The 27,569-nt window shown below is 46.1% G+C and overlaps 1 protein-coding gene across 1 annotated transcript in view; it reads left to right on the top strand.

The window, feature by feature from the left end:
• The window catches only part of KCP (kielin cysteine rich BMP regulator), an 823,409-nt gene that overhangs the window by 550,776 nt on the left and 245,064 nt on the right, over window positions 1–27,569 (top strand). The window contains exons 28-29 of the mRNA XM_069629543.1: window positions 11,210–11,362; window positions 16,148–16,254. Of these exons, the coding sequence (XP_069485644.1) occupies window positions 11,210–11,362; window positions 16,148–16,254 (260 nt within the window). The remainder of the gene's footprint in view (window positions 1–11,209; window positions 11,363–16,147; window positions 16,255–27,569) is intronic.

The raw sequence follows: 27,569 nt of genomic DNA, 5'->3' as shown, positions 1-27,569 counted from the left end.
TTGGTTCCTACCGCCTTGCCTTCCAGCTCACTGCAGCATGGTCAATAATCACTCATCCCAACACCTACAAACAGTTATTTATCCATTTGCATCACCCAAGCCACAAGTCTCAGACCTTCCACCTTCCTACCCTGCACAACCACGACCAGAAACCTTAAACTAGGCTCTAGGACACACCCAACACACACTCCCATCAAAGCGCAATGGAAACCTAGTTCTGCTATTCCTGACACACACATCATAGCACCTCCTGACAACTCGCACACTCCCTTTCCCAATGACTCCACCCCACTTCTACTCAAAAGAAAGTCACAGTCCACCACCCAAATGATCAAAGGTGCACTCATTAACGCAAGATCTCTAGCCACACACGCTCTTGACATAGCTGACATTATCTCCTCCAATTACCTTGACTTCCTAGCTATCACCGCGACCTGGCTCCACGCAGCTTCAGGACCTACCCTTGCACTAGCCATCCCAAATGGTTATTCCATATACCACCTGGACAGACGAACAGCTAAAGGTGGAGGAGTCGCCTTCATAGCAAAGATCTTCCTCAATATCAGACACATAGGGCCTCATTACGAGTTTGCCGGTCTGGAATGCAGTGATTCCGTGATGACGGTGATACAGTTTCCGCATCCGCAAGGTTGCGGAAAGAGCGGCCGATTACGGCCTGCCGGTCGCGCGCACCACACGGACGCGGAAATGGTGTCACCGTCGCCACGTAAACCACCACAGAAATGGACATACCAGCCCCACAAGTAGTGTAAAAACCGTGTCCACCACCGTCCTCACGAACACCAAAGCGGAAATACCATGACCGCGAAAACCTGAACGAGAGAGGCGGCCATTATATAAACCACAATCCAATGCCATCCAGAGTCAGCACAGGCTAAATCTTCACACTGAGAAGCTAAAAAGACCACCACCATGGCAGCCAGGATCCCTGCACAGAGACAGCGCAAACAGCGCTTCAGCGAGGCGGAGCTCATTGTACTAGTGGACCACATTGTGCAGCATGCTGAAATGCTGTTCAGCGCTGACCAACGGCGTGCAACCCAGCAGCGTAGAAAGGAGGTGTGGACAGAAGCTGCACATAAGTGCACAGCTGTGGGCGTCACAACACAGAGCGTGAAGGACTGCCACAAGAGGTGGGATGACCTCAGACTGAGGGTGCGAAACCTAATTGCTGCACACCGGCAGCGCAGCAGTGGCACAGGTGGAGGGCCTGCTTCACCACTGAGACTGCAGACATGGGAGGAGCACTGCAGGAGGGTCCTCCACCTTGAGGCAATCCATGGAATTGGCGATGCTGAGGCAGGAGTGAGTCCACATGCAGATGCTGGTAAGTGCACACATTTCAATGCCATGAGTACTTGTTGAGGCCAGGAGTGCCCCAAAGGACCCATTCATAACCCCCCCCCCCCCCCAGTCAGTGCAGGAGTGCCCCAAAGGACCCATTCATGACCCCCCCAGTCAGTGCAGGAGTGCTTCAAAGGACCCATTCATGACCCCCACACCCCCAGTCAGTGCAGGAGTGCCCCAAAGGACCCATTCATGACCCCCTACTCAGTGCAGGAGTGCCCCAAAGGATCCATTCATGACCCCCCACCCCCCAGTCAGTGCAGGAGTGCCCCAAAGGACCCATTTATGACCCAGAGACGATAAGCAACACCCCCAGAATACATGAGAATACATGGGCATCAACAGTCATATGCCTGTAAATGCAAATGGTCACTGATCAACCTGTCTGATGCATGTGATTGACCCATCAGGTACCACCACACAACTAATAGCATGCCCTCTGTGTCCCCACAGCCATTTCAAGTGACATTGACAATGCCCAACAGGCGAGGCGATGTGCACTTGTACGTGGGCGACCCAGCACCGCTGCCCAGGTGGAAGACGCAAGCTGCTCAGCAACCAGCTGCATCTGGTACGGATGTACCAGCTAACACCACCATCTCCGCGCTGCCGTGCCACGCCCCCCATCATGCCCACAGAACCCACCCCTGAAAACATCGGCACTGCGGAGGAGGCTGCAGTCAGTGACAACAGTGCCCAAGCACTGCAGGCTGATGTAGGGCCACGGGGGGAGGTGCCCGACCTGGATGACCTGTCATCCCTCTAAGACCTCCAGTTCAGCTCACCATCACTACATAGTCCAATGAGGTCGCCAACCTCCTCCATGGCTGAGCTGAATGCCCGCATGCAGCGGATGGAGGATCAGCAGACCACGCTTACCCAGCTAGTAGAAAGGCAGCTGGAGGAGTCCAGGCTGCAGCGGGAGGAGGCCAGGCTGCAGGCGGAGAGTTAGAGTGCATCTGTGCATCGGCTCTCCAGGTCCATTGGACGCTTTGCCACCACCATTGTGACCCTGGCACGCCATGTCCGGGAGGGCAACAACAAGACGTTCAGCATAGCGTAGTCCATTTACTTGCCCAGCAGGCATATCTGGGACGTTTGCCAACTATGCCAGCAACAGTGCCATCCACAAGCACCACCCCATCCAGCTCCACCTCTGCCAGCCCACAGAGGCACTCAAGTCGCCTAACAGGGCCCTCAGGCAATGATGCCCATGCGCAGAAGCGCACACCCAAATGATTCCATGTGTGTTTGGCAGTGCAGGACACATACATGGACAAGAAGGGTGTATGGGGGTGGGTACATTTGGGTGGTGGGGGAGGTCCATTAGGGGGTTAGTAATTTGGGGCCTGGTTGTGGGTGGGTACGTTTGGGTGGTGGGTGTTCACGGGTGTACAGCTTCCCTACCCAAGGCACCTTCTTCCCTTTTATGTTAAAAATATATTATCATTGAGAAAATCATTTATAAGTGGACATCCATCATTTCATTTGCAGTCCATCAATTTATTAAAGGGATAGTCCAGTAAAAAATGTTATTTTAAAAATAGATAGGCAACATTAAAAAAAATAATACTAGCACTTTTTAAAAAAAAACTTCCTATGTAAAATTTTGAGCTATTCAAGCTCAAAAGTCACAAAAGCAAGCACATGGGCGCATCCATTTTGTGAAATGGATGCCCACCTGTGCTGGCTTTTGCTTTTGCGGCACTAATGAAGGAAAAGCCAGCCAGCTGTAGTAAACAAAAGCTACCGCTGGGTGGCTTTTCCTTCATTGGTGCTGTACGCAGAGGACGGGGACCGGAGACCAGAGCAGGAAAGCTGCAGCTGAATCTCGGTAAGTGCTATTTATTTTTTTAAAAAAATAAGCACTAGCTGCATTTTTTTTTCTCTAAGTTTTCCGGGCTGGAGGAGCCCGGAAAACTGAGAAATAAAACCGCAGCTTTAAAAACGTTGTATTTCTGTTTGCGGTCGCTTTTGAAGCCCCAAATGGGAAAGCAGATTTAGGCAGAAACACAACCGCGTTGTGTTTCTGCCTGCCTTGGCTTTCACTTTGGGTCTCCGGTGCTCCCCTGGGGTAGCACCGGAGACCCAAAGTGATAGCCACAGCAGGCATAAACACAACGCGGTTGTGTTTGAAAACGCTGCGGTTTTTCTTTCCGAGTTTCTCAGGCTCCTCCGAGCCGGAGGAGCCTGTGAAACTTGGAAAGAAAAACCGCAGCGTTTTCAAACACAACGTTGTTTTTATGTTTGCGGTCACTTCAAAAGCGACCGCAAACATTTATACAACGTATTTAAAGCTGCGGTTTTATTTCTAAGTTTTCCGCGCTGGAAGAGCCAATCAATTGACTATAATGATGTTGTCAATGCAGGATGTCTCATGTGCAGGCATCATGTGCATTGGGGGGGCAGTGGTGCATAGTGTGGGTGGATGTATTGAGTGGCTCCAGTTGCATGGGCCTGTGGTAGTGTCGGTTGTGTGTCTCATGTGGCAGGGTGTTTACGGGCACACTGTGGCAACCTGTCATATGTAGCTTTGTGATGTGTGGGTTGTGCTGACTGTTCACTACATGGGTGGGTGGGTGATGCATGTGCAGTCGTAGTAGCCCACTCACATAGGTCATTGCCCTGGACACACACACCCCTTCCACAGGGCCTGTGCATTGGCAGTTGTACTCACCCAATAGCCATGTGCTTTGTCCAGCGTAGCATTCCATGTACCGTGGCAATGTTGAATTCCGCAGAACCATTGGGTCATGTGTTGAGCCTGGGAAACATGCGCAGCAATGTGTTATCACTTGTCCGGCATCACATACCATCTGTACATTCAGTGAGTGGTACTGTTTCCTATTGCGGTACACCATCTCGATAGCACGTGATACTGTCAGCTCTATGTGGATGCTGTCTACTGCACCTATGCAATTTGGCATGCCTGTAATGGCATGGAAGATCAACTTGGTGGCAATGACCTGGGCAAGGGTACGGGGTAGGGTGATGTGTTCCGACACATGGCGCAACAGGGCATCCAGTACCTGTATCAATTTCTTTGAGAAACAGGGTTGTGATAGCCCGTGCAGCTCACCAACTGTGTGCTGATAAGTTCCAGTGCCAAGAAAATGCAGTACCGACACCACCTTCAGGATGGGGTGGGGTGGCGGTGGTGATGTCAATGTGGCTTCTGATGTCGTCCTCTATCATGGTGGTGATGTACATGATTGTTGGAGCGTCCAGGCGGTATAATGTGTGGATCTGTCCTGGGGTCAGGTTCCAGGGTGAGGCCCTGATGCGTTGTTTGCAGGCTGCCTGAAGGGTCTTGCCAGCTGAACAATAGGGTTTGGCATGGGTACTGGGTTTGCTAAGTGCCACCTGCGCCTCCTCCGCCTCATCCTCCTCTGTACCATTACTGCCATCATGTGCAGTGCTGCCTGTTGGTTCAATAGCCCCAGTCCCAATGCTGCTAGAGCTGCTGCCTGCATAGTTCTGTTTGGAGTTGGCATGGGTGTGGCCCTTTTGTAGGCTCCCAGTGGCCTGCTGGGTCCAGCTGGGCTCATTTGGTGCACCTGTGGCCTGATTCAGCTCACCAGGCACTGTTTAACGTCACGTTCACGGTGGCCGTGATACCGTCACCGTGTTCACGGTTTTTGCGCTATTTTTGTGGCAGTGTTTCCATATCCATGATACTCGTAATGCTCTTAGTGTTACGTATTGCCGGTAACGGGGTGGGGTTTCCGTGCAAGTGAAGTTTACTGTTGCCTTGACTCCATGATGGCAGTTTATAGTGGTGGTATTTCTGGGTTCGTAGGTCATAATTTTGGCGATCGCGGAAACAGTGCCGTTATGGTTATACCAGCAATGTTAAGTCCGGACCAGCGAACTCGTAATGAGGCCCATACTCAACGAAACACTCCCATCTGCAGAATTGCTCACCATCAAACTATCCACAACCAACACGAATACCATCACCATCCATCTCATATACAGACCGCCCAGCCCCATCTCCTCCTTCAACAATGATGTCGCTCTCCTGCTCTCCAACAACACCAAACCCAACTCACAGATACTTATTCTAGGCGATTTCAATCTCGGCCATAACGACACCAAAGATGACAAAGCAAACATGGTCACCAACACTATCTCAGAGCTAGGATTCACCCATCACATCTCTCAAACAACTCACAACAAAGGGAGAACCCTTGACTGGTTAGCAGACCTAAACTGCAACACCACAATTCTATCCAACAAACCCTGTGTCTGGACTGACCACCACCTTATCACCTTAATCCATCAACAAAGATAAACAAGCCTCACCACTGCCATCTAATGCTGCACCTGCATTCACAAAAAATTACAAAAATATCACAGTCGAGAAACGAATCCCTCTGCTCCAAGCCATCATCAACTTTACACTCACCATTGCTAACCCCACAGATCTAGGAGACATTTACAACACAACTATTCTCAAAGCCATCAATATTGCTGCGCCGCTTAAACTACACAAAGCCAAACCACGCGCGCACCTCAATTCTTGGTTCACCCCTGAACTAAAAATCCTTCCCAAAAACAAGAGACATGCCGAATCAGTATGGAAACACTCCCCCTCAATCATCAACAAAATATCATACACCTCAGCCTCCAACAACTACAAGTCAGCAATCATCCAAACTAACATCTACAATGAGAGAATCAGCAAGGCCAAATCCAACACGAAAGAGGTTTTCAACATCCTGAGAGGACTTGAATCCCATCCCCATACCTGACACATGCACCAAAGACACCTCCTGGTGTACGAACATCCAAGAAGCTCTTCCCGGCAAAATTGCCATGCTTCAATGGAAAATCAAGTCTAAGAAAGCAAGCCTTACCATTGCTGATAGCCTAACCTCACCCCCACCCACCAAACATATAGACAACAATACCCTATTCAAATGTTCAACTAACACCACCAAAGAGGTTGAAGACATAATATCCACCCTGAAACCATCCAAATGCCAAGCCAACACCTGCCCGGCCCCAGTAATCAAAGACGTGGCCAAACATCTAGCTCCATTTATCACCTCACTCATAAACTCATCATTCACTTCGAGCATAGTACCTTAAGGTTAAGGACTCCTGGGTCTTACCCCTGCTCAAGAAACCTACACTGGACCCCAACATCCCCACCAACTACAGACCGATCACAATAGTGCCTTTCCTTTTAAAAATTCTGGATGGAGCAGCCTACCTGCAGATCCAGAACCACTTAGAGAAAAATAGCTTACTTGGACTAAGACAATTGGGTTCCGCCCTAAATGGCACAGAGACTGCCTTGATAGACCTCAAGACACAAATGGACAACCTAAAAGACAATGGCAAACTGGCACTTCTACTCCTTCTTGACCTTTCGGCCGCTTTCGACTTGGTAAACCACGACATTCTATGCAAACACCTAGCATCTGCAGCCAACTTTTCTGACAAAGCCAACGCCTGGATTCAGTCCTTCTTGAATAACAAATCCATGAGGGTCTTCGCACCCATTGCCGCTGCCGAACCAGCCCCCGTTACCTGCGGTGTCCCACAGGGATCCTGCGTCCCTCCCACATTATACAATGTGTTTAACAAACCCCTATTCGACATTCTGGATTATTTGGGTGTCATCTGCATGAACTACACAGGTGACACTCACATACTCATCCCACTAACAGGTGACTATTCCACTGACAACAAAGACCTCAACGACATTTATTCTATCATTCAAGAATGGATGGCCAAGCACAGACTTTGCCTCAATGACGACAAGACGGGGCTTCTTCTTGTAGGTTCCCAATCCAGACTCCACAACCTTGACAAACTTGACCAAACATTCACCATTGACGGCAACAACATTTCTGTATCTAACCACGTCAAAATCTTAGGTATATACCTTGACTCCTCCCTCACCCTGACTAGACAAATCAATGCCATCTCATCCTCTACCACCTACACATGCAAGCTTATCAACGCCTGCAGACCCTACCTATCGCCCTCCAACTGCACAACCTTAGCCAGAGCACTAGTACTCTCAAAAGTCGACTACTGTAATGCACTCTACCTGGGCACTAGCCAAAAGAACATCAACAAGCAACGAGTAGTTCAAAACAATGCTCTAAGAGCAGCCCTGAATATACCAAAATCTGAACACATCTCAGATTTGAGACGATCCACCCAAAGGATATCTGTACCCCAAAGAATCAAGAACAAAATACTCTCCCTCGCCCACAAGTGACTGTCCAACCAAGCCCCCAGATACCTTGCAGACAGTTTCACTCACAATACTCCATCTCGGCCAACCAGATCAGCTCAAACCCATTGCTTGAATGTCCCCATACACAAGCTCCAAAGAGCAGGTGGCAGAAGCTTCCATGTGCTTGCCCCGAAACTCTGTAATTCCCTATCACTTGCTCTCAGAACCGAACCATCCTTCCACTGATTCAGACAAAATGCTAAAACCTGGCTACTCGCCAAAGAAGCCTAAGCCAGCACCTATCACTCACTTGTGTCACTTGTACATATATTTATAAATATACATAGCCACCACAACCTGCAAAAACCCTACTGCTCAAATATCTCTGTATATATCCAACATTCTCAGACTATTTTCGGTCCACAATTGCTCTGTACATATCTTGCAAATCCTGTACTAGAATAACTATGTATATGTATATATTATCCTGTACTACAATCTTGTATATGTATATATTATCTTTAACCATATTATCTGTAACTAAGTAACCATGCCAAGCGCCCAGATGCCCCAGGGCCCGACCGCGCTATACAAAACAATAAACTAAACTAAACTAATTAACATGTTCTCTGATGATCTGCTTCAGAACTTGAACCATCCATTTGACTTTGGTTGTCCTGGTTTCTAAAGGCTCCACTTCTCAACCCTGTTGGCTTTAGCGGCGCTGGTTCCTCCATAGGTCCTAAATTGTATGACAATTTGTATTGCTAGGACACAGACTACCTACATCCCTCTGGAAGAAAAGACTATTGTAACAGTTGCTAAAGTGTGTTCTAACTCTGAAACTTTCTGAACCCCCACCACCCCCCCCAAACTCAATTTTCTGAAGGGATAAGTGCTGATACTGACCTTTATTGATTTCACTCTGTCTGCTGGACACGAAAAGCATAGCAAATGTTGCTCACCTTCATTATTGTTTCTGATATCATTTAATTCCAATTTCCATTGAATGTTATTGCTAGTTGCTGTGTTTTTAGATTAACTAAAATGGCTTGTGTATATATACATACAAACATTGTATATAATTAAGTGTGTATGGGCCTGATCACTAGTTGGGCTGTAGCCCTTAAATGTGGTGGTAACACTGTTAGCACCGCATTGAAGAGTGTGCCCCGAGACCCCCGACCGGCCCATAGAGTCGCAGTTTGCTCAGAAGCACTTTAAGACAAGATATCTGCACCCGTGAGATGGATGGGGGTTCAGATTCATTACTCCAACACCAATCAATAAGGACAACTCAACGGTTTGGCAAAAGGAGTCCTGTTAATGACAAGTACAAAAAACAGGGAGTTATGAATATCAGCAATGGTGCAATCTTCCTTCTCACTTCATTTCCAACAAACTTCATAAAAATTGTAACATTTATGCTAAAAACTCGTCATCATTGACGTGTTAACGCTCAAAAGTTAACATGCAATTCTATTGGTTCGGAAAAGGTAACTTTACTATATGTACTATATCTGTATATGGTAAGAGAGTGTGGGGATCGGGTAAACACTATCAGGTGGGCATCCAAGCCCTACCTTTAAAATGACTACTGCAGACGTCACTACAAGTACAACGTCCTATTGGTTCCGCTAACTATAGGACCTAGATTACTAGGTCTACTGTGATTGGGTTGGCACCAACCCCATGCATACTTTTCCACTTCGCTTAGCAGCACGCAAAATGGTCGACCAGGTGCAGGTTGCCCCTCAGTTCACCAGGCCTTCCTCCAATCAATCATTACTTTAGTGGCTATGTGTCAATTATTTAGCAGTGGTCGGCCTCAAGACTGTATCTTCTGCCTCGATATCTTCTCCTGGCTCACAGTCATGCGTATGTGTGGGGGTCTTGCTTCTGTTCATTTGGCTGGTCACGTGATTCAGACACCGTGGATTGGCCTTTTCTTCAACAATTTGTGTATTTGATTTTATGTTCACCCACCACCTGCCTTCGTCTTATCTTTCTCCTTCAAGGCAGTATATTCTGGTCCTTGCTTCAGTTAATTGTAGCTACTGCTTGTCCATTTTGATGGATACAACCTTGGTTCCATAGGCACGAGTTGCCTCTGCTGAGTTTCGTTTCTTTTGCTCAGCTCCTGATCTTGTTGAATGTGAAACCTTTCTCGACTGGCCTAAGTAATTTTGGTTAATTCTGCTTTTGTGCAAAGTGAACGTATACTTCATGTAAAGTGCTTTAATTGAGGTACATATGTGTATGGCACTTGCCGCACTATTCCTCTACTAAGCATAGCAAGCCACATGATTCCTTTAGCTTTCTTACGGTTCCAAGCATATGTACACGTGTAAACTGGTTGAATATCTATGCCATGCTTACAGCTTAAGCTTCTTTAATTTGACATCGCCTTCATACTCTAAGTTCACGATATCCTTATTCATGGCATTTTTGTCTCTTTATATCATTCTCTGGTCGTCATTTCTTCTATTGGTGAGTCAGGTTTTGGTTCTTGTAATGTCACCATTCATCTTCCATTAAGACCTTTTTGGTTTCTTCAGGCACTGTACTCAGACGATCTTCATTTCGTCTCATTTGTTGATATGGCTTTCTCAATGGGTACCTTACTGTCCATGGTTTCCTTGGTACTGGTACTTCAATAGGCATCGTTCTTCGGATAGGTACTGGACAGAGCCCTACCGCGGCTCTCCGGTGGTTTATTTGCTCATCATGCGTCACATATCTCGGTGTGAACGTTTCTGGTACTTCAAAATGGATGGTTGGAGTGAGAGCTGTATTTGGGACCTCCTCTACAAGGGCTAGTCTGATATGAGTTGGGCCCTAAATAGGCAGTGTTACCTCCAGCTTTCAGCTTGATGTGAAAATCACATTTAGTGCCCTTTTTTCAGAGCTATTACCGCCAGTGATATTACCACCGGTGGTAACTAACAGTGCCCACAGCCCAATGGACCCAATGGGGATTTACTGTTAATGCATAACCCGTGTTCCGGTGCTAATATCACCAGACCAGGTGGCTCTAACGCAATTACCATTGGGCAAGATCCCAGTGGTATTACCGCCGGGATACCACACAACTTGTGATCAAGCCCTAAGAGTTTATTTGGATCCTTATGTTTACTGATTTCAAGGTACTGTTCTCCAGCTCACATTAACCCTCCTAAAATAAGCCTGGCTGTTCAGCCATTGTACCGACTTGTGTAGTACAGGCCTATATTAAGTGTTGGGTCCCTAATACCAAGAGATAAGTCCTATGAAGTCCCACACCAGTTGGACTTTAGAAAAACTTACCTAATAATGGGGCAGAGCCTTGGGGGCCCCCCTCAATCCAGCGTGAGCATTAGTTTATCAGGTGTGCTTCATTGGCTGCAAACCATGACATTGTGAGTTGTTGTTGACCCCGTCCTCTCTAAGCATGCATGCACAGAGCACACACCAATTAAATGCCCTTTTGCAAATCTTTGTTGAAATGGCTTGAGGCCCCCTTCCTGAGACTTTGTAAGCAGGTGCTCACCAAATCTCACTAGCCTTGTCATTGTCTTTCAAAAATGTCACACTGTTGTATGTCACTATTCCTGGTTCTTCAGGGCACCTTACTGTGTTGGATAATGCTGTCCTTTTTCTGAACAGTCTGTGTGCTGGACGGGACTGAGTTTGATGATGGGGTGGCATGGGAGCCAGATGGAGAGCCATGCAGTACCTGTACCTGCTTGAATGGGGACACCGTCTGTGGAGCAACCCAGTGCCCACCCATTGCTTGTCTGCACCCAACCCAAGGCAACGGTAGGTGTACATACCCTCTCTGCGAAGGGAGATTTTCAATTCTGTTTACATCATTTTGTCCTGGCAGCGGCTGTGTGATGAGTAAAAATCATGCATAAAATGTTTTAAGAAAGTCATATTTTCAGGCATGCTTCAATAATAGGTACACCACTGTGCAGGGAACAAAAAGGTGTATTAACCCCCTGCCACCCACCCACATCCTCAGCTGGGAGAAGCATCACAACCAGTCCTGGACTACTGAAAAGGTTCTCAGTTCTGCCACCACTTGGAAAACTTTTTATACACATAAACCACAGAATTTGAACAGAATGCATTTAGCTACATTCTGGGCAGGTCAACGAGATGATTGGTGCAAATATCCATAGGCTCTATACATAGTGTGGTTTCATTGGCTTACCATATTTCCTGGCATTACAACTCACCCCATCCATTTTCTGACAACACCCTCAGAAATCTCCCTCCTCTTTACTGACATCATCATGTGCTGACCAGCAGAAGTAGCTGCAAAATACAGGTTTAGAGCAGATTCTATTTTGCTTAGAGATAGGTGAGGCAGTGCAAAAGCACTTCAAGGCCGACTGAAGTAGGAAATCATTCCCATGCACTCTGATTGGCTCTCTTCATTATCTGTTCCCTTGCTTCATGCCAAGTTCAATTATAAAAAAAAACTTGTAAGCAGAACTGCTAAAATCTGCATTTTCTGCCATTCAATTATAGTTAACTCTATATTTCACAGCCAAAGTCTGCAACTGTTGTCCTGGGCAAAAACCCCTTCCTGCAGGAGCATTCTTCTGTCATATTTGAACCTTGGCTTTTAAGCTTTGAGTTAATGTCTGAGCTCTGCATGGATCTACATTTTATTAATTCAGCATTTTATATTCTACTGGAACTGGAAGCTCATGTATTAATACAGCTTACTGCAGAGTCCATTTTAACAAAGCTGGCTGCCAGCTACTCTTGCATTTCTATGTTAGTGAGCTATATTTGCGTGCAGTTAGTGTTGCAATTGGGTAATGCATTGCTTATGTTGTGTTCTTCATTTATGAATTGTCTGCAAATGTAATATTCTTCATATATAAATGCATCTTTGAGCTAGTGTCTGTGTTTCTTCATGGTGAATGCATATATATATGTTTCTATCATCTGCCTGGTCATTTTCGCCATATTTATTTCATGTCATGTTAATTATTTGTTGCACCTGCTTAAACTATGGGTGATATGGTTGTCTCAGTGAGCAATGTTTCTCACCATTACAATATTGGACCGGGGAGGTGCAAGAGCTATAGGTGACATGTTCATCTGTTCATCATCAGGGGGAGGGGCAATAGCTACAGATGGTGTATTCATCTGCCCCTCAACAAATGTTGTACACATTTCTTTTTACACTGTGTATATGGTTCCTTGATTTGTGAAGTCAATCAGGGGCAGGGATTGGGATTACCAAATCTGCCGTCCCCATCCGCTCCATCTCACAAATCCTTCAGCATCACTGCCTGTATGTAATTTCCTTGTGTGTGGAGATAATATGGATGTTTAGGCAATCTGTATGATTTCTTACCTCCAAAAAGCAAACATATTGCATAGGAACCCATGTAAAGTGTATCTGCTATGCACAGATATGGCAGGCAGCATTTGCAATCCATTTAGTTAATGGTGTAAATTAAAGTGGGAACCCCGAGCCTGCAAGGATTTTCGTGTTATATTTACATCCTTTAAGTGAATAGATAACATAGAACGGAGGGGACTGCTTACACCTAAGTATATGTGCCAATGCTATGTATGAGCCAATCTAAAATAACCCCTCTTTGTCTGACCCATTCCATTTTACAGTGATGCTTTCTGCATGGAAAGACCACCCAAAATAGGCTTTTGACCTGTTCCTAGCACCCTACATAACTATGCAGCTATTATATAGCACAGTTTAAAAGACCCATGGTTGGGTTGCCAAACCATTTTTCCTCATCATTCCCTGCAGTGATTACTGCAGTAAAATCAGCCACTTAGCCATATTGTCCTTTGGCCTACTTGCTCCCTTGTCAAGTTGGAAAATTACTTATATGATAATTTGTTTCTCAGACAAAAACAAGAGTTTCCCAGCCAAAGTAGCTTTGTGTGCATCCTGGCCAGATGTGGGGGCTGGGACTTTTCTTGCCCCAATCCACATTCCAGCCAGGGGATGTCTGCTGCTGGACAGATGTGGATCAAGATGCTGTCCATAATTGGGCAGCCTTTGACAATTTGAATGGTGCAGATCCATACCATCGTTGGGTTTGGCAAGCCCCCAGCTCAAATTTGTGATAAAAGGAGGAGTCATTCCCCCACATAATTTTTGGATCCAAGAGCCCTACGAAGAGTTGACCAGTCTATTGAAACCTGAAGACTTCCGTTAAGACAACCATCATTGACTCCAGCCACGTTCTGCTGAAGCCCTGCTTCTCAACATCGAACTCATGAAGATCCTCATCAGCGCTTTGACCCTTCGTATGGTGGGACCAACCAGTCCAAGTCTCTGCCTTCAGAAGTGTTTGGAAGTGTCAAGTTAGTTTTTATATAACTGTGTGTTGAGAGCTCTACAACCACAGACGTGTCTAGGGAGCTAACAGAGCTCAATGAACCATTTGTGGGAACAAGAAAAATTTAGAGGGGCAGGTAAGTGCCCTGAGAATCACTGAAGGGCAGTTCCAGTACTGATAGAAAGGTCCATAGAATCAATGGGATATCCTCTTTAATGGAGGTAAGTCTGTTCAAACCCAGATTGACTACCAGAGGAGACCCCCAATGAAGAGATCCAGAGGTCAGAAGGCAAACTCGAAGCCACAGAGAAAGATGGAGTGGTCCAGGAAGACCCTCAAAGTAAGCCAAGGAGAAGTGCGGTTGAGACTTACCTACAGAGAATCTTGATTGCTGGTTAGAGGGATCCTAGAGGATGAGTAGCTTTAATAATCGCACACCATAGGACACAGATGTAAGTACTATCATCGGCATTTTCGACAAAATGTCTCCAGTACAGCAAAACAATCTGGGTACATACAAGCTTGCACAGAGGCTTGAACCATGAGCCATTGATTACCCTCATGACCAAGAAAAGTAACAAACAGCCCTTCCACAATGTCAGAACTCAAGCTTGAAGTGAATAACCTGGTGAAGAAGACTCTGGGATAATGAAGGTAGCTGTAATGATGGCTTCTTGCGGCTCAGTGGACAAAGAACGGGGCCAACTCAGCAGAACATGATCCAAGGGCCGTGTTAATGGGTGGAGGCACCTTTGACCATCCCAAGCAGCAGATCAGGTGGGGTGTTGGTGTCCCTGTACCGCTCTAGGCCACAGAGGTGACCCACAGCTAAGCAGAAGATCCTGGCAATAAACAAATGCAAGCACCAATAAACAGTCCACAAGCAAGTTCCAACATGGAATTCTGAAACCAGCAGATGAGCACGCAGCAGGAGAATTCAGGAAGCTTGCACTGGACCTACAGAAGCAAAATACCCAAACCCGTAGATGCTCAAACCACTTTACCCTCCAGTTATGGACAGCTAAGGGTTAGAAGTGGCTGGCGAAAACCGCAGGAATTGGGTTAGAAGAACTTCTTAAGGAGGCTGGCAGACCTATCTTTTCCAAGTTGCAGAACAAACCGCCAAGAGAGGGAGGCAGGGACCAGGCAGGACCTTCAGTACGACTGCAAAATGGACTAGCCAAAGGCCAGCTTACCAAGCACAAGAGGAGGCTGAGGGATAAAGACCACCCTCACAGGACGTGAGAGGGAGAGCATAAATTGGCCTAAACAAGCTTAAACCAATATTGAGGCTGCCATGGGGGCTCATGAAGAGCCCACTTGGTAAGAACGGTCATTTGAAGGCCATTTCATGGTTGTCATAAACATAATTAGTCCTAAAATACAAAATGGCTGAAGTCATGATTTAAAATACATATTGGTGCTTCCATGGCTACCAAAACGCTGCATTGGGCTACCAATGCTTTAAAATTCTTTGCATCCCTGATGAAAATATAGCACAACTATCACCATCCTACTCCCTAAAACCAATGTAGGGTGCTATAACATCCCGGGATAAAAAGGGGTGCCTGAAAGGCCACCCTTGTCACTGGTCATCCTAGGAGTGAACCAATACCGTATATCTTAAGTAAGGTAAAAAGAGTTGCAATGCAGGTGGACTTTGGGAGAAGTCCTTCTTGCCACTAAAAATAAGTCAGTTATCCTACAATGTGGCCCTCGAATCCCCCAAAATAGCAATTCTGCCTTAAGACTGGGTTTAAGAAACATGCAGCTCAGTGCAAAAAACCCTCAAGCATTCTCTCACCTTAACTCTATCTGTGCCTGTCTCCCTCTCTCTGTATATTTTACTACTGAAAGGTTTTGCTTCCTAATCCCTCAATAGAGGACATCTGGAAAATCTCCTTAACATACAGGTACCCCACAGAATGGACATTCATGTGGCATGTGATGCTGACTGTGGGGCTATCGCAGCATAGACAAAGGGGTCTGCAATGGTGGCAGAGACTGTTGGGAATTGTGTAGAGTCTTCTGGCAACTGTGCAAGGATCATTTAGGTTTTGTTTATGGTATGCTATGTTATTTTATAGATCATCTTCTAGTTGTGCCTGTTTTTGCAGTGTGATTCTGTTTTGGTTTGACATGTTAGGCATACATCGACATCTCTCCTGATTCTGTTCTGCTCTGACTACAATTAGCAGAGCTCATCCAAGACCTCAATCCATGCCATGCCTTCATTATTTGAACCACACCTAACCCATGCTTCATTTCACAGGCGACTGCTGCCCAACATGTGAGAAGTGCACCTATAACCAGCGTACCTATAGTGAGGGTCAGGAATTCATCGACCCTGATGAGCCCTGCCAGAACTGCAAGTGCAAGGTATGTTTCATGTCCCCTAGCACCAGGGTTCCATCGTACTTAGACAATGTTCACTTTTCTCCCATGTTCGTATTGTCTTTGCCAGTCTCTCTGCCCCCCAATCATGACATTGTCCATCCCTCATGGCACTAAACGTCTTGCTTATGATGTTGCCCAGTCGATTCCTTTGTCCTGTACACTACTTCTTAAAGGCGTGAGTGGGTTTCCTGCTGCTTTTCTCTCCTGGTCTGAGTTCCTTTCTGCCTGCCACTTCCACATCCTCTTTCCTGCCATTGGTAGCCTCTTTGCTCCATACCCATTCAACGAACACACTTTCCACTTATACCAACCAAGTCGCCGTACTTGGAGGAAAGCTGATTTCCCAGCCCAAAATGTTGACATTTTGTAGTGTTTTGTATCTTTCAGCAGCTAAAATGGAGTTTACACCATTGAAAATCAATGGGGGAAAAGAACCTCCCTCTTCCTGGGGCAAAAGCTCATTCTTAAATGTTCTGAAATGTTTAATGGCATGTTTCCACTGGGTCTCCGTCTGCACACAAACATGACCCCTTCAATCAAAACTATAAACATGTCCTGCAGAACGTTAACACATCTTTAGTACGCAAATCTCCCTTCTCCTTCCAGTTGGACTGGACACGAGAAGTAGGTTAGAGATGATTTTGCTTTTCCTTGATAGATACGGTAGGCAGTCGGAAGAATTTTCGATCTCCGATGTCCTGCTACTTCGTAAGTTGTTAGGTCTTCTGGTTATGCACTCTTTTTTGTTAGTTCTGTCTGCTATTGGTCACTGCTTGCTATCTCATCATTAAACCTGTTTGTCTCCTTCAGTATACTCCCCATCTGTCGTATTGTACCCTTGTGATTTGCACCTCATTCCTGTCTCCTGACTCTGAACATTGTGTCTGGATTGCACTCCTTCATGGTCATCTTTCAAGTTTCTTACTGCGCATCAGCCCCTTCATTCCTCTGCAAACATAGGACGCCCTTCTGTGTTGTATCTTCTACAATATGGGTCATTCTGACATGCATCTCACGATTTATGCTAAAAAGCCACATAGAAGTAACACTTTAGATTTAAGAAAATGACCAATTGTGAAGACTCGAGGAGACATGTCTCCCCGCGACTCATTGAGCCAATGCTAACAGAGTAGCTCAATGCAGTACATAGTTGCAAGAAGGATTTTCCCCACCAAAGCCTGGAGGAGAAGGCCCATATGCCTGCTGCACTTTTTGCATTTTTCCATGACAAAGCAAGAATTGAAGTCTCTTGGCTTAATCCCTGGTTGGAACCACCATTGTTTCTTCTATGATGAAGCCAGAATTTAAGTCTCTTGGCTTGATGGCTTGATCCATGTTGGGAATCACCATTGCTTCTTCTATGACACCAGAATGTAAGTATCATTGCTTGATCCCTGGTAAGAATCATAACCATTGTTTGTTCTATGACAAAGCCAGCATTGAAGTCTCTTGGCTTGACCCCTGGTGGGAATCATCATTGCTTCTTCTATGACAAAGCCAGAATTGAAGTCTCTACCTTGATCCCTGGTGAGAATCACCAATGCTTCTTCTATGACAAAGCCAGAAATGAAGTCTCTTGGCTTGATCCCTGTTAAGAATCACTGTTGCTTCTTCTATGACAAGGTCGGAATTCAAGTCTCTTGGCTTGATCCCTGATGGAATTCACCATTGCTTCTTTTATGACAAAGCCAGAGTAGAAGTCTCTTGGCTTGATCCTTGGTTGGAATCACCATTGCTTCTTCTATGACAAAGCCAGAAATAAAGTCTTTAGCTTGATCCCTAGTGGGAATCACCATTGCTTCTTCTATGACAAAGCCAGAATTGAAGTCTCTTTGCTTGATCCCTGGTGGGAATCACCATTGCTTCATCTATGACAAAGCCGGAATTGAAGTCTCTTGGCTTGATCCTTGGTGGAAATCACCATTGCTTCTTCTATGACAAAGCCAGAGTAGAAGTCTCTAGCTTGATCCCTGGTGGAAATCACCATTGCTTCTTCTATGACAAAGCCAGAATTGAAGTCTCTAGCTTGATCCCTGGTGGGAATCACCATTGCTTCATCTATGACAAAGCCAGAATTGAAGTATCTTGGCTTGATCCTTGGTGGGAATCACCATTGCTTCTTCTATGACAAAGCCAGAAATAAAGTCTTTAGCTTGATCCCTAGTGGGAATCACCATTGCTTCTTCTATGACAAAGCCAGAATTGCAGTCTCTAGCTTGATCCCTGGTGGTAATCACCATTGCCTCATCTATGACAAAGCCAGAATTGAAGTCTCTTGGCTTGATCCCTGATGGGAATCACCATCGCTTCTTCTATGACAAAGCCAGAATTTAAGTCTCTTTGCTTGATCCCTGGTGGAAATCACCATTTTTTCTTCTATGACAGCGCTAATATGTGGTCTGGAAAAGCAAGGGGTTGTTGCTAGACCACTAAATGTTTTTACCCAGTGCCAACTACAATTCTGAATAACGTTGAAGATTTCTCTATAATTTGGGCCAGATATGATGTATGTAATTAGTAATATGACAGTTGATACATTAGTGTGGTCCACACCTTTCAATCAAGCTGCTTATTGTCAAATTTCCCAGGAACGGTGAAGGGCAACATGTGCTGGAAAACCACAGAGAATGGATTACTCGTGTTCAAACCAGATTTATGTTCTGCCGTCATTCCCCTATCTAAATGTTTTTACCCACCCACTCAATCCAATTGCTTACGTCATCAGCTATAAGCATCTGATAGCCTCCATCACGAGGAATGATGCAACCCCTATTTGGAAGCTTCTGATGTGGCATATAGGGGTTTTTAGACGATTAGTTGGACCAGGTGAGCCCTTCCTTATCATGTGCCAGCCTAATAGATTCTGTAATCGAGTTGATCATCTCTCAACAGAATGGTCTAGGGAATTTAAACATTTAGAAATGGCATGTGCTCCTTCCAAATGCTTTCATTTTTTAACAGGGCTCCTACCATTTCATTAACCAGTGGAAATGTGTGGTACCAATGGTCCTCTCATGAAAAGGAGTGAGAGCAGAATAACCCGGAATCACTTTGCCTCTATGTTAACTATGCTTGTCATTGCCTGTGGGAATGTTAAAAGCAATGATCTGCGGGAGAGACCATGGGCAAACAGAGCAGCTCTCTAATAAGGGATGCACCTTTAGCGTAGCATCCCAAGTCATCCCTCACTGTAGTACCACTAGCAGAATATCAACTAGCAAAACACTTCACCATTTCCTGCGAACAAATGAGCCACTCCCATAACTCACCTTTTCATCTACCACCAGGGCTGGACCATATATTAAAACCAACCCTGCAACAGATATAGAAACAGCCTAGTATTGCACTGATCAAGCTTTGCAAGTGATTCCAAAGCTCCCAGCGGGGCGGATTTGAGATGATTCATACCCTAGGAAAATGTTGAAAATATGATGGGAAGTGCAGCATGTTACCAAATATGTTGATTCAAAAGAAATCCATTATACAGACTGTTGTGGCCCTGCCAAGGTGGGAGGAGGGGTAGAGCCCACCGCAGTCCAACATGGGTGCTTGAGTGCAGGCAGGCCCTCTCCTCTCCATTCCTTACCTGTGGTGATGCCGACCTCTAGGTGGCTGAAGCAGATCAGCAGCCAGGAGAGGTGTGCTCTCCAACATTGGACTTCGAGGGGGCATCTCGGTCAAGGGGTGCCGAGAACACCACAACACCTGTCAGCCAAGAACGCAGCCCAGCAGACCTGCAGCAGGGGGAGCGGCAACTAGGAAAACACCGGTCACTGCAAGAGGAGAGCAAAATTAACCCACTAGCCCACCAGGGATGTTTTCTAAGGGAGAAAGGCCCTATAAGCAGGCCCCACTAAACCACCATGGAGTTTTGAGAGGGGAAAAAGCCTCCAGCGAAGCTTGGTAAACCAGTTGGCCTCAGGGAGCCAGTATAGGCTCCATTTGAGAAGTGCAGCAAGGACCATGTTGGAAAGTGGCAGACCTAGCTTGCCCTTTTAAACCCTCCCATGGCTATCCCCGTCACACCCCCTGAAGCCATGTAAATGATTGGACAGGGTGACTATCCAATCCTGGCAGGGGATGGGCTATTTAAGGAGGTATGTGTGAGTGTGTAGGTGTGGGTTAGGTGGGTGAGGACAGGAGGATGTCTGAGTGACCAGGATGCAAAAGCGATTTGAGTGTGGAGGATATTGTCAAAGAGGGAGTCTGTGGAGTGTTTCTGTGGGAGAGGGGAGAGTGTGAGTAGTAGAGGTAGAGTAGGAGTAGGCGGTGTGGAGTAGTAGTAATGGCAGAGGTAGTAGTGGTAGTTGGGATTGTGGATAATAAGGAGAGGGTGTAGTGGTAGTGAGAGGGGTGTGCAGGTCACCATAACCCTGGATGTCCCTGAGGGTCTGACAAGTGGTAGAAAGAGGGAGTGAGCAGGGCAAGATATCACTCAGAGTCTAGAGAGAGGAAGGTAGTGAAGGGTAGGGGTTGTAGCAGAGGAGGAATAACAACTGAAAGAGACTGGGAGAGTGACAGTGAGTGGGAGTGTGGGAATAGCTACTGGTATATAGTAAAACGGAGCATGGAATCAGAGGAGCAGTAAGGGGTGGGGAAGGAAGTAAGATTGAAGGCTGGAGGTGGGAAGCCAGAGTGAGAGACTGGTGGGTCAGTAAGGGAGGGGGAGGAGGGTGATTTGAAAGGAATCAGGGATGAGAACCCGATTCTGAGCTCGGCATACAATTAGTTTCAAAAGGCAATAAACTCCCCTCCAGTTTTCAGCCCACCCAGGGCCGGATTTGCCATATATGATAAGCCCTTTCTCCAGCAAAGCAGTAGTGAGTGTTTGTGGCCAGATGTGTCGGCTGCGACTGTCTGGTCCGCAGCCATATCCATACCAAAGTGCATCTGCTGCAGGGCAGAAAGGGTGGCCAGAGGATGTCTCTGATTGAACAGCACCTGCCAATTTGAATAGTGCAGATCCTTTGCAACTCCAGCTCGAATACTCGATAAAGGGAGGGCTCTTGCAGATATTCAAGGCACTGTTTTTGGAGCCAATGCCCCAACAAAGAGGAGCAACCCTGTGAAGATGAGGAATGCTTCACTGCAGCCAACCAGCATTGTTTACTTCAACCGTCCGTGCAAAGCCCTGCTCCTTTGCTGGTCCACCGAAGGCCGTCATTGGTGCTTTGACCCCTGGACTGGTGCGAACGACCTGTCTTGATTCCTGCTTGGAAGCCTCTGCAACTGTCACAGAACCATCCTGTGGGCTGAGCAGCTTCCTAGTGGGTTACCCTGCTTCATTGTTAACCGTTCAAGTTCAGACTTGGGAATCCACAGACCCTTCACCTATGAAACAAGAGGCCTCTCCCTGCATTGCAGCTCTACAACACTAAAAGCAGCATTGCAGCTACAGTTTCTTTGTTTCTGCCACAAGGGTCCTCTTAGACAATTTCGTCAAGGTGGCCTTCACTGATCTCCACCTCCATCATGCTCTGGGGGTCCGTTGAGGTCGTTGACAATGTGGTGACCCTTTCTTCATTGTGCCAGGGTCCTCCAGCTGTCCAGTCCTACAAACCGCCTTGCCAGAGGATGGAACCGCCGATTAGTCGGACCTAGCATCCCGACACCAAATGTGACCTCTGCACCCTGGACCTACTTCAACAGAAACAAAACACACAGTATGAGGACCCAGATGTTTCAGGAGCTGTCAAAAAAGGTCTGGGATGAACCTGAGGGTATTGATCCAAAAGATCATATCTAGAGGGTCATAGATGCGGTTTTGCCGCATTCGGCATAGGTATAAAATACTGAATTTGAAAATAATGAGGTAGGTGAGCAGGGGTTGCGGTGGTGTCCCCTGCACTTCTACTTTGGTATTTTCGGGTTCGGGGCTGTGGGAGTGTCCCTCTCGTACAAGAAACAATGCGGGGGACAAAAAATAAATAAAAAAAGAAATGCTTGAATTGCAAAATGCCACAGAGTGGGCCTCTGTATTTTGCAATTCAAGCTTTTCGTTTATGTTCTTTTAATGTACATACAACCTGAGCACAGTAGGAGAGTTTCCTAAGGATCTGCTTGGTGTTTATGATGAAATAAATGATATCATAGAAGCGGTAAGTACCAACAAGGGCCTTCTGGAGAGCTGTACAATGTAGCTGGGCTTCACCTGAATTTAGTTGGTGGCAATGCTGAGCAACTTCAATGGTCACTCTCAGGTCACCAGTGGGCTGCACTTCTTTGAAGGTCTCTTGGCTCCAATGCTGATTTGTTGAATGGCTGCAGGAATCCTCCTTTTAGCCAGTATCTGGACTGGAGTCACACCCAAGTGCACCATTGGTAAGTATCTGTACCATGCAAACTTGCGGGAGCTGTCAAATAATGGACAGCCTCTGACCAACACATCTACCCAGCAACAGACCTGCTTTAACTTGAATGTGGACTAGGTCCAGACAGACCAAGCACCCACATCTTGCCACACATATAGACTGCTAATTTGTGCTTTCCTGGGCAAAGCAGAGACTTTGACCAGGAAAGGGATTCCCATATATGGCAATTCTGGACCTGAGGGGGCAGGAAAAAGACCAAGGCACAAAATGGCTAAAGGACAAGTGAAAATCTCTAGGCATGGCCATTTTAGTGTATATGATACTGTAAAATGCAAAAATGCACGAGAGAAAAGTAAAAAATACAGAAAATAAAAATCCCACCATCCCATCCTGGGCACATTGTGTCTGCAACACCAAAGTTGTAAAAAGAAAAAAAATTTTTAGGGATACAAAGTTGTGAGGAATTGGACCATCCGCACGGGGAGAGTGCGCTCGCATGGGCTTTTTGATTTTTTTATAATGAGAATGAATGATGGGAGATCAACCTCCGAGGACTGGGTGAGGCCATTCCGCACCCAGTCGCTCTGCTTCCCACACAAAACGCATAGTCACATGTACTCCGGGAAGAGACAGCCTACAGGTGCTGTCGTGCCCTGTCATATTCAGCTGGAATGTGCCAGCTCCGGGTACATCAAAACATCTCCAGAAGGTGGAAGGCACACCTTCCTCCAGCCATGAGCAGCCTAATTTAAATATCAAAGGCTCCATGGATCTGCATTCCTTTTGGCTACTCCAGCTGTTGCAACTGCATACTAAAAAGCTAATTGAAGCAAGCCTCGAGGAGAGGCTTAGTTGCCCACATTTTTTATATTCTTGCCAGAAGAGCCAACAGGAAGACGAGACTAACACCCTTTGGTATGCAATGTGTAAACTTGAAGCTAGTTCTCACCTCTCTGAATGAAAGGCAGTGAATGGCCTGTCTGGGTCCAGCAGTTACTGGAGGTGTCCCTGCAGAGTGGACCCCTTTCAGAGGGATGAAGGATGTGATTTGGGAGGGATAGGAAGTCTTCTCCCAGTATATACTTCAAGGGAAGCCTGCACTTTAATAAAGAGTCACGGAGGGCTCCGTTAACCAGGGAGATACTTTGATCTACAACAGACAGGAAGATGGGTGGGACTTAGTTGTATGTTGTCACCCCTTGTCTGTCCTGTTGCCGAGCACCTTGCTCCTGACCTCATTCATAACAGAAAACATACTGAAATATATGGTAAAACGGAGAACTATCAAGACAGTTTACATCGCATTGATTGACCTAGAGCAGGCCTACAACTCAGTTGACCGCAGAATCCTCTGGAATAAACTAAAAAGGTGGGGGTGACCTCCAGATCTGAGAGAAGCAATGGAGCCTCAACATAACGATACCTCACTGAAAATCAGGTTGGACAGAAGGGGCACGCTGTCAAATGGAATAAAATCTGAGAACGGGCTCAGCAGGGCTGTCAGCTTGCACCTGTAGTTTTCAGCCTTTTAAAATCAGACATGAAAGAGGCATTTGAGCTATTCAGATGTATTCCGCCGAGGATTGCAGGGATAGCTGTTGGCCGTTTACTCTTTGCAGATGATCTTTTGTTGTTGGACCAAACTGAAATAGGTCTTCAGAGACAGTTAATGGCACTGGATTCATATGTACAAAAAAACGCACTTACGATAAACACAAAGAAATCCAAAGTCTTGATTCTGGGGGATGGTGGCAGGCCTAGAAAGCTCAAAAAATTCCACTGGAAGATGAACGGTGCCCTAATCCCTGTGGTTACATCAATGGTGTACCTGGGGATAGCCTTGAACGACAGCTGGAACGATGCCCCTGGAGTGGCACAGTTGAGAAGCAAGGTGAAAAATCTGGCTTCTCAGGCACTGCTGATCAAACAAAAGTACTGCAAATGTTCCTGGTTGCCGTTGTTCGATTTCTACAAAATGAAAGTTGCACCCATCCTTACTTACGCAGCCAAAGCTAATCTCTTCATTAGTCCAAAGGTGTGGCCGCATCTAGAGGGTATATTTTGGAAGAGAGTTTTGGAACTACCAAACTCACTTCCAATACTATTCATCAGGAGAGAATTGGGCCTATCATCTTTGTACTCCTTGATGGTGTAGAAATAATTGTGTCTTTACCGGAAATGCCAGGAACTGCCAGGGAAATGTGGCTTCATGACTCTCAACAAGGCAATTGAGGACAAAGTGGTACCTACTTTAAACATCTGGCGGGGAACGTGCCTTTGCATACTTAAAAACATTGCTAAGTCTGAAGAACTTCTGCTTATTAATCCGACTGGGGTCAAGTCAAAGTTGTTGGATCTGAACTGGATCCTTACGCAGGACAAACTAAAGTCCTATAAGGCGACAGCTCAGGGATCGGAAGAACACTTCAAAAGAGGAACGGTTTCACCATACCTGGAGAGGTTTCCTTCCCAGGTGGAAAGGCAGAACCTTTTGAGATTCTGCTTATTTCCCACCAGGGAGATTGTTGAAAGAAGAAAGAAAGCCAGGGTGGATAGGATTCTCACTTGTCGTATCTGTAGAAATGGGGTAGAAACCCTGAAGCATTTAGTTTTGCTTTGTGAACAACTAACAGACACAAGGGTCAGGTTTCTTGGAAAATTCTTCGAAGAATCATCCATCAGACCCCTGGAAGAATGTTGGTCAATCCTAAGGTGTGGGGGAGACTGTCCATAACTCTGGCGCTGCTGAATTTGGTGAAGGTGATCTTTGGAATTCTGGAGCAATTGGACATAAAAGACAGTCCCCTCCCTGTTGAACCTCGGGGTCGCAGCTCCCTCTGATTTTCTTCTGAACATCTGAATTTTTGAACTGAGAATTTTGTTATCGGAACTGCAACTGAGAGTTTTCTTTTTTCAAAAAATATATATATTTTTAAAAATAATTTTTCTTTTTTTTACTGATGTTATTCTAACTTGGTGTTTATGTGCCTTGCATCTAAGGTTTGGTTTTAAATCAATTGATGCTAATAAAAAAAAAGTAGGCTTAGCCTGCACCAATCACTGGGGCCCATTTGGCTTTAAAAGAGGGCTGAACCCCTCACTTCGATAAATCATCTGAAGACTTTGAAAGGAGTAAGAAGAAGGATTCATTTGGACCCAGCCTGAAGGTACAGTCTACCTTACATCTTCTGCCAGTGAAGGAAGGGCCAGGTTTTCCAAGAGGGAAGCAAGATTCCTTCCCTTAACATCTCACAGGGGACAGAGGGAGATACTAGACTCTGTCCCGCAGCCCCAGAACCGGTACTCAGCCAGCACACAGCGTGCCCTTCTAGGTTATTCCAGCAAGCTTCCTAGTTGGGAAGTGCTGGAGAGTCTCTGGACAAAGGATAAGGCTGTTGCCTTCAATTACTCTCCTAGGTTTTGAGCCGTCTGCCTTGAAAGGAAACAAGCCCAGCGAAGAAGCTAGGAGGAGTGCCACACAAGCATCATCCAGTGTCCATCTTTTAAGGACATTTTCGGGACAGTCGAGTCCTCGAACCGCATCTGGCTGCACTGCTGACTGTTGTCACGCCGCAGTCACAAGAGCCGTCCGAGTTGCCTCGACCAGCATGCCAGATCCACCAACCCGCACACAATGATTCTTGGCCACCCGAGTCGCTGCGCCGGACAGCCTGCAGACGTTTATACAGCCTTGCTTGCCCAACTGCCTGCCGCCTGGTACCTGCAGCTGTCTCCTGCCACTAAATCTGTCTCAAGGGCTGCAGAGCGCCCTGAAACCGCCTCGACTCTGGCGAGCACCAAGAACCTCTTCAGCACCATGTACATTGTGGTTCTGCCCCCTTGTTCCTTCTCCGAAGGCCCCTAGAGACAGTTATAACCCTGCTGCAACTGAATAACCTTGAACTATAAGACTGATTGCTTACACAGTTACCCTCCTGTCAGTATCCAGGGTGCATCCCTTTCCTTCGTGAAACTGTCTGTCCTCTGTGATCCTTTAAAGGGTGGGTCGTATTTGTAGTGTGCTAGAACTCTCTCTTGTAGTAATAATAACGTAGATATTTTTTATACAACCTTGACTGGACAGTCCGTTTTATCATTGGGTAAGAATTGTATTTTCACTGTGTTACAACTAACCAACGATCCACGACGATGCAGAGGTAAGCTTGCCGTTCCATCCACGTTACCAAAGTTGGACAAGGATGTCTTATAATTTCACTTATATTCCAATCTGTTCGGGTCCCTTTTGGTGTACTAGAGGTGTGGGGTTGATTGATGGCTTAGAAGCCGATATTCATCCCTGGACCACTGGTGCCCTAGAAGTTGATTCGTCACAAAGGTATCCCAGACACACTTCACTGTAAGGTGATGTGTGCAGTTTAAAAATAACACGAATTTTGCTAAGGAAGATCTCACTATCCAGTCTTAACTGACCATTGTGTGATTCCATCATGGACTATGTCTACCCAAAGCACGTATGTTGACCGGATAGGGATTGTATGTGTGACTTTAATAAAATTTATATTTTTCAATATGCTAGTGTTAGGTGTTTTCCTTGGTTAATTGTGTGGGCTAACTGAACTTTGCTATCAGCCTTATCTATCCCCTTGAGTTAAGCCTGACTGCTCTGGCATTGCTACCCCTTAGTGAGATCTGACTTCCCTTTAGGTTGAAATTAGTGTTTCACCATTAGGATTGAGAGTTGCACATCTTTCAGCAGAGGGCTGTGTAAAAATCACCCTAACAACCTCCTTCTCAAAACTTGGGTCAGGGTCACACAGACTGTCAGCAAACATGTCAGTGTCCCATTGAAGGAGAAAGGAAAGCTGCAAAAAGAAAATTCTTTCCTAACATGCATGCAGAAATCATGATACTTCTTCTCATACAGGTTGATGGCATCGCCTTAGCTACACTGCAAAACGCCCTTGCATCAGCTGATGATGTTACTTCTAGTACCATCCCAGGAAATGTGCTTGCACAGGGTTATTA

The sequence above is a fragment of the Ambystoma mexicanum genome, chromosome 12 (assembly GCF_040938575.1).
Source record: "Ambystoma mexicanum isolate Mex_15411 chromosome 12, UKY_AmexF1_1, whole genome shotgun sequence".
NCBI classification, from domain to species: Eukaryota; Metazoa; Chordata; class Amphibia; order Caudata; family Ambystomatidae; genus Ambystoma; species Ambystoma mexicanum.
The sequence above is the reverse complement of the archived record's forward strand: the minus strand, read 5'-3'. Positions and strand labels throughout refer to the sequence as shown.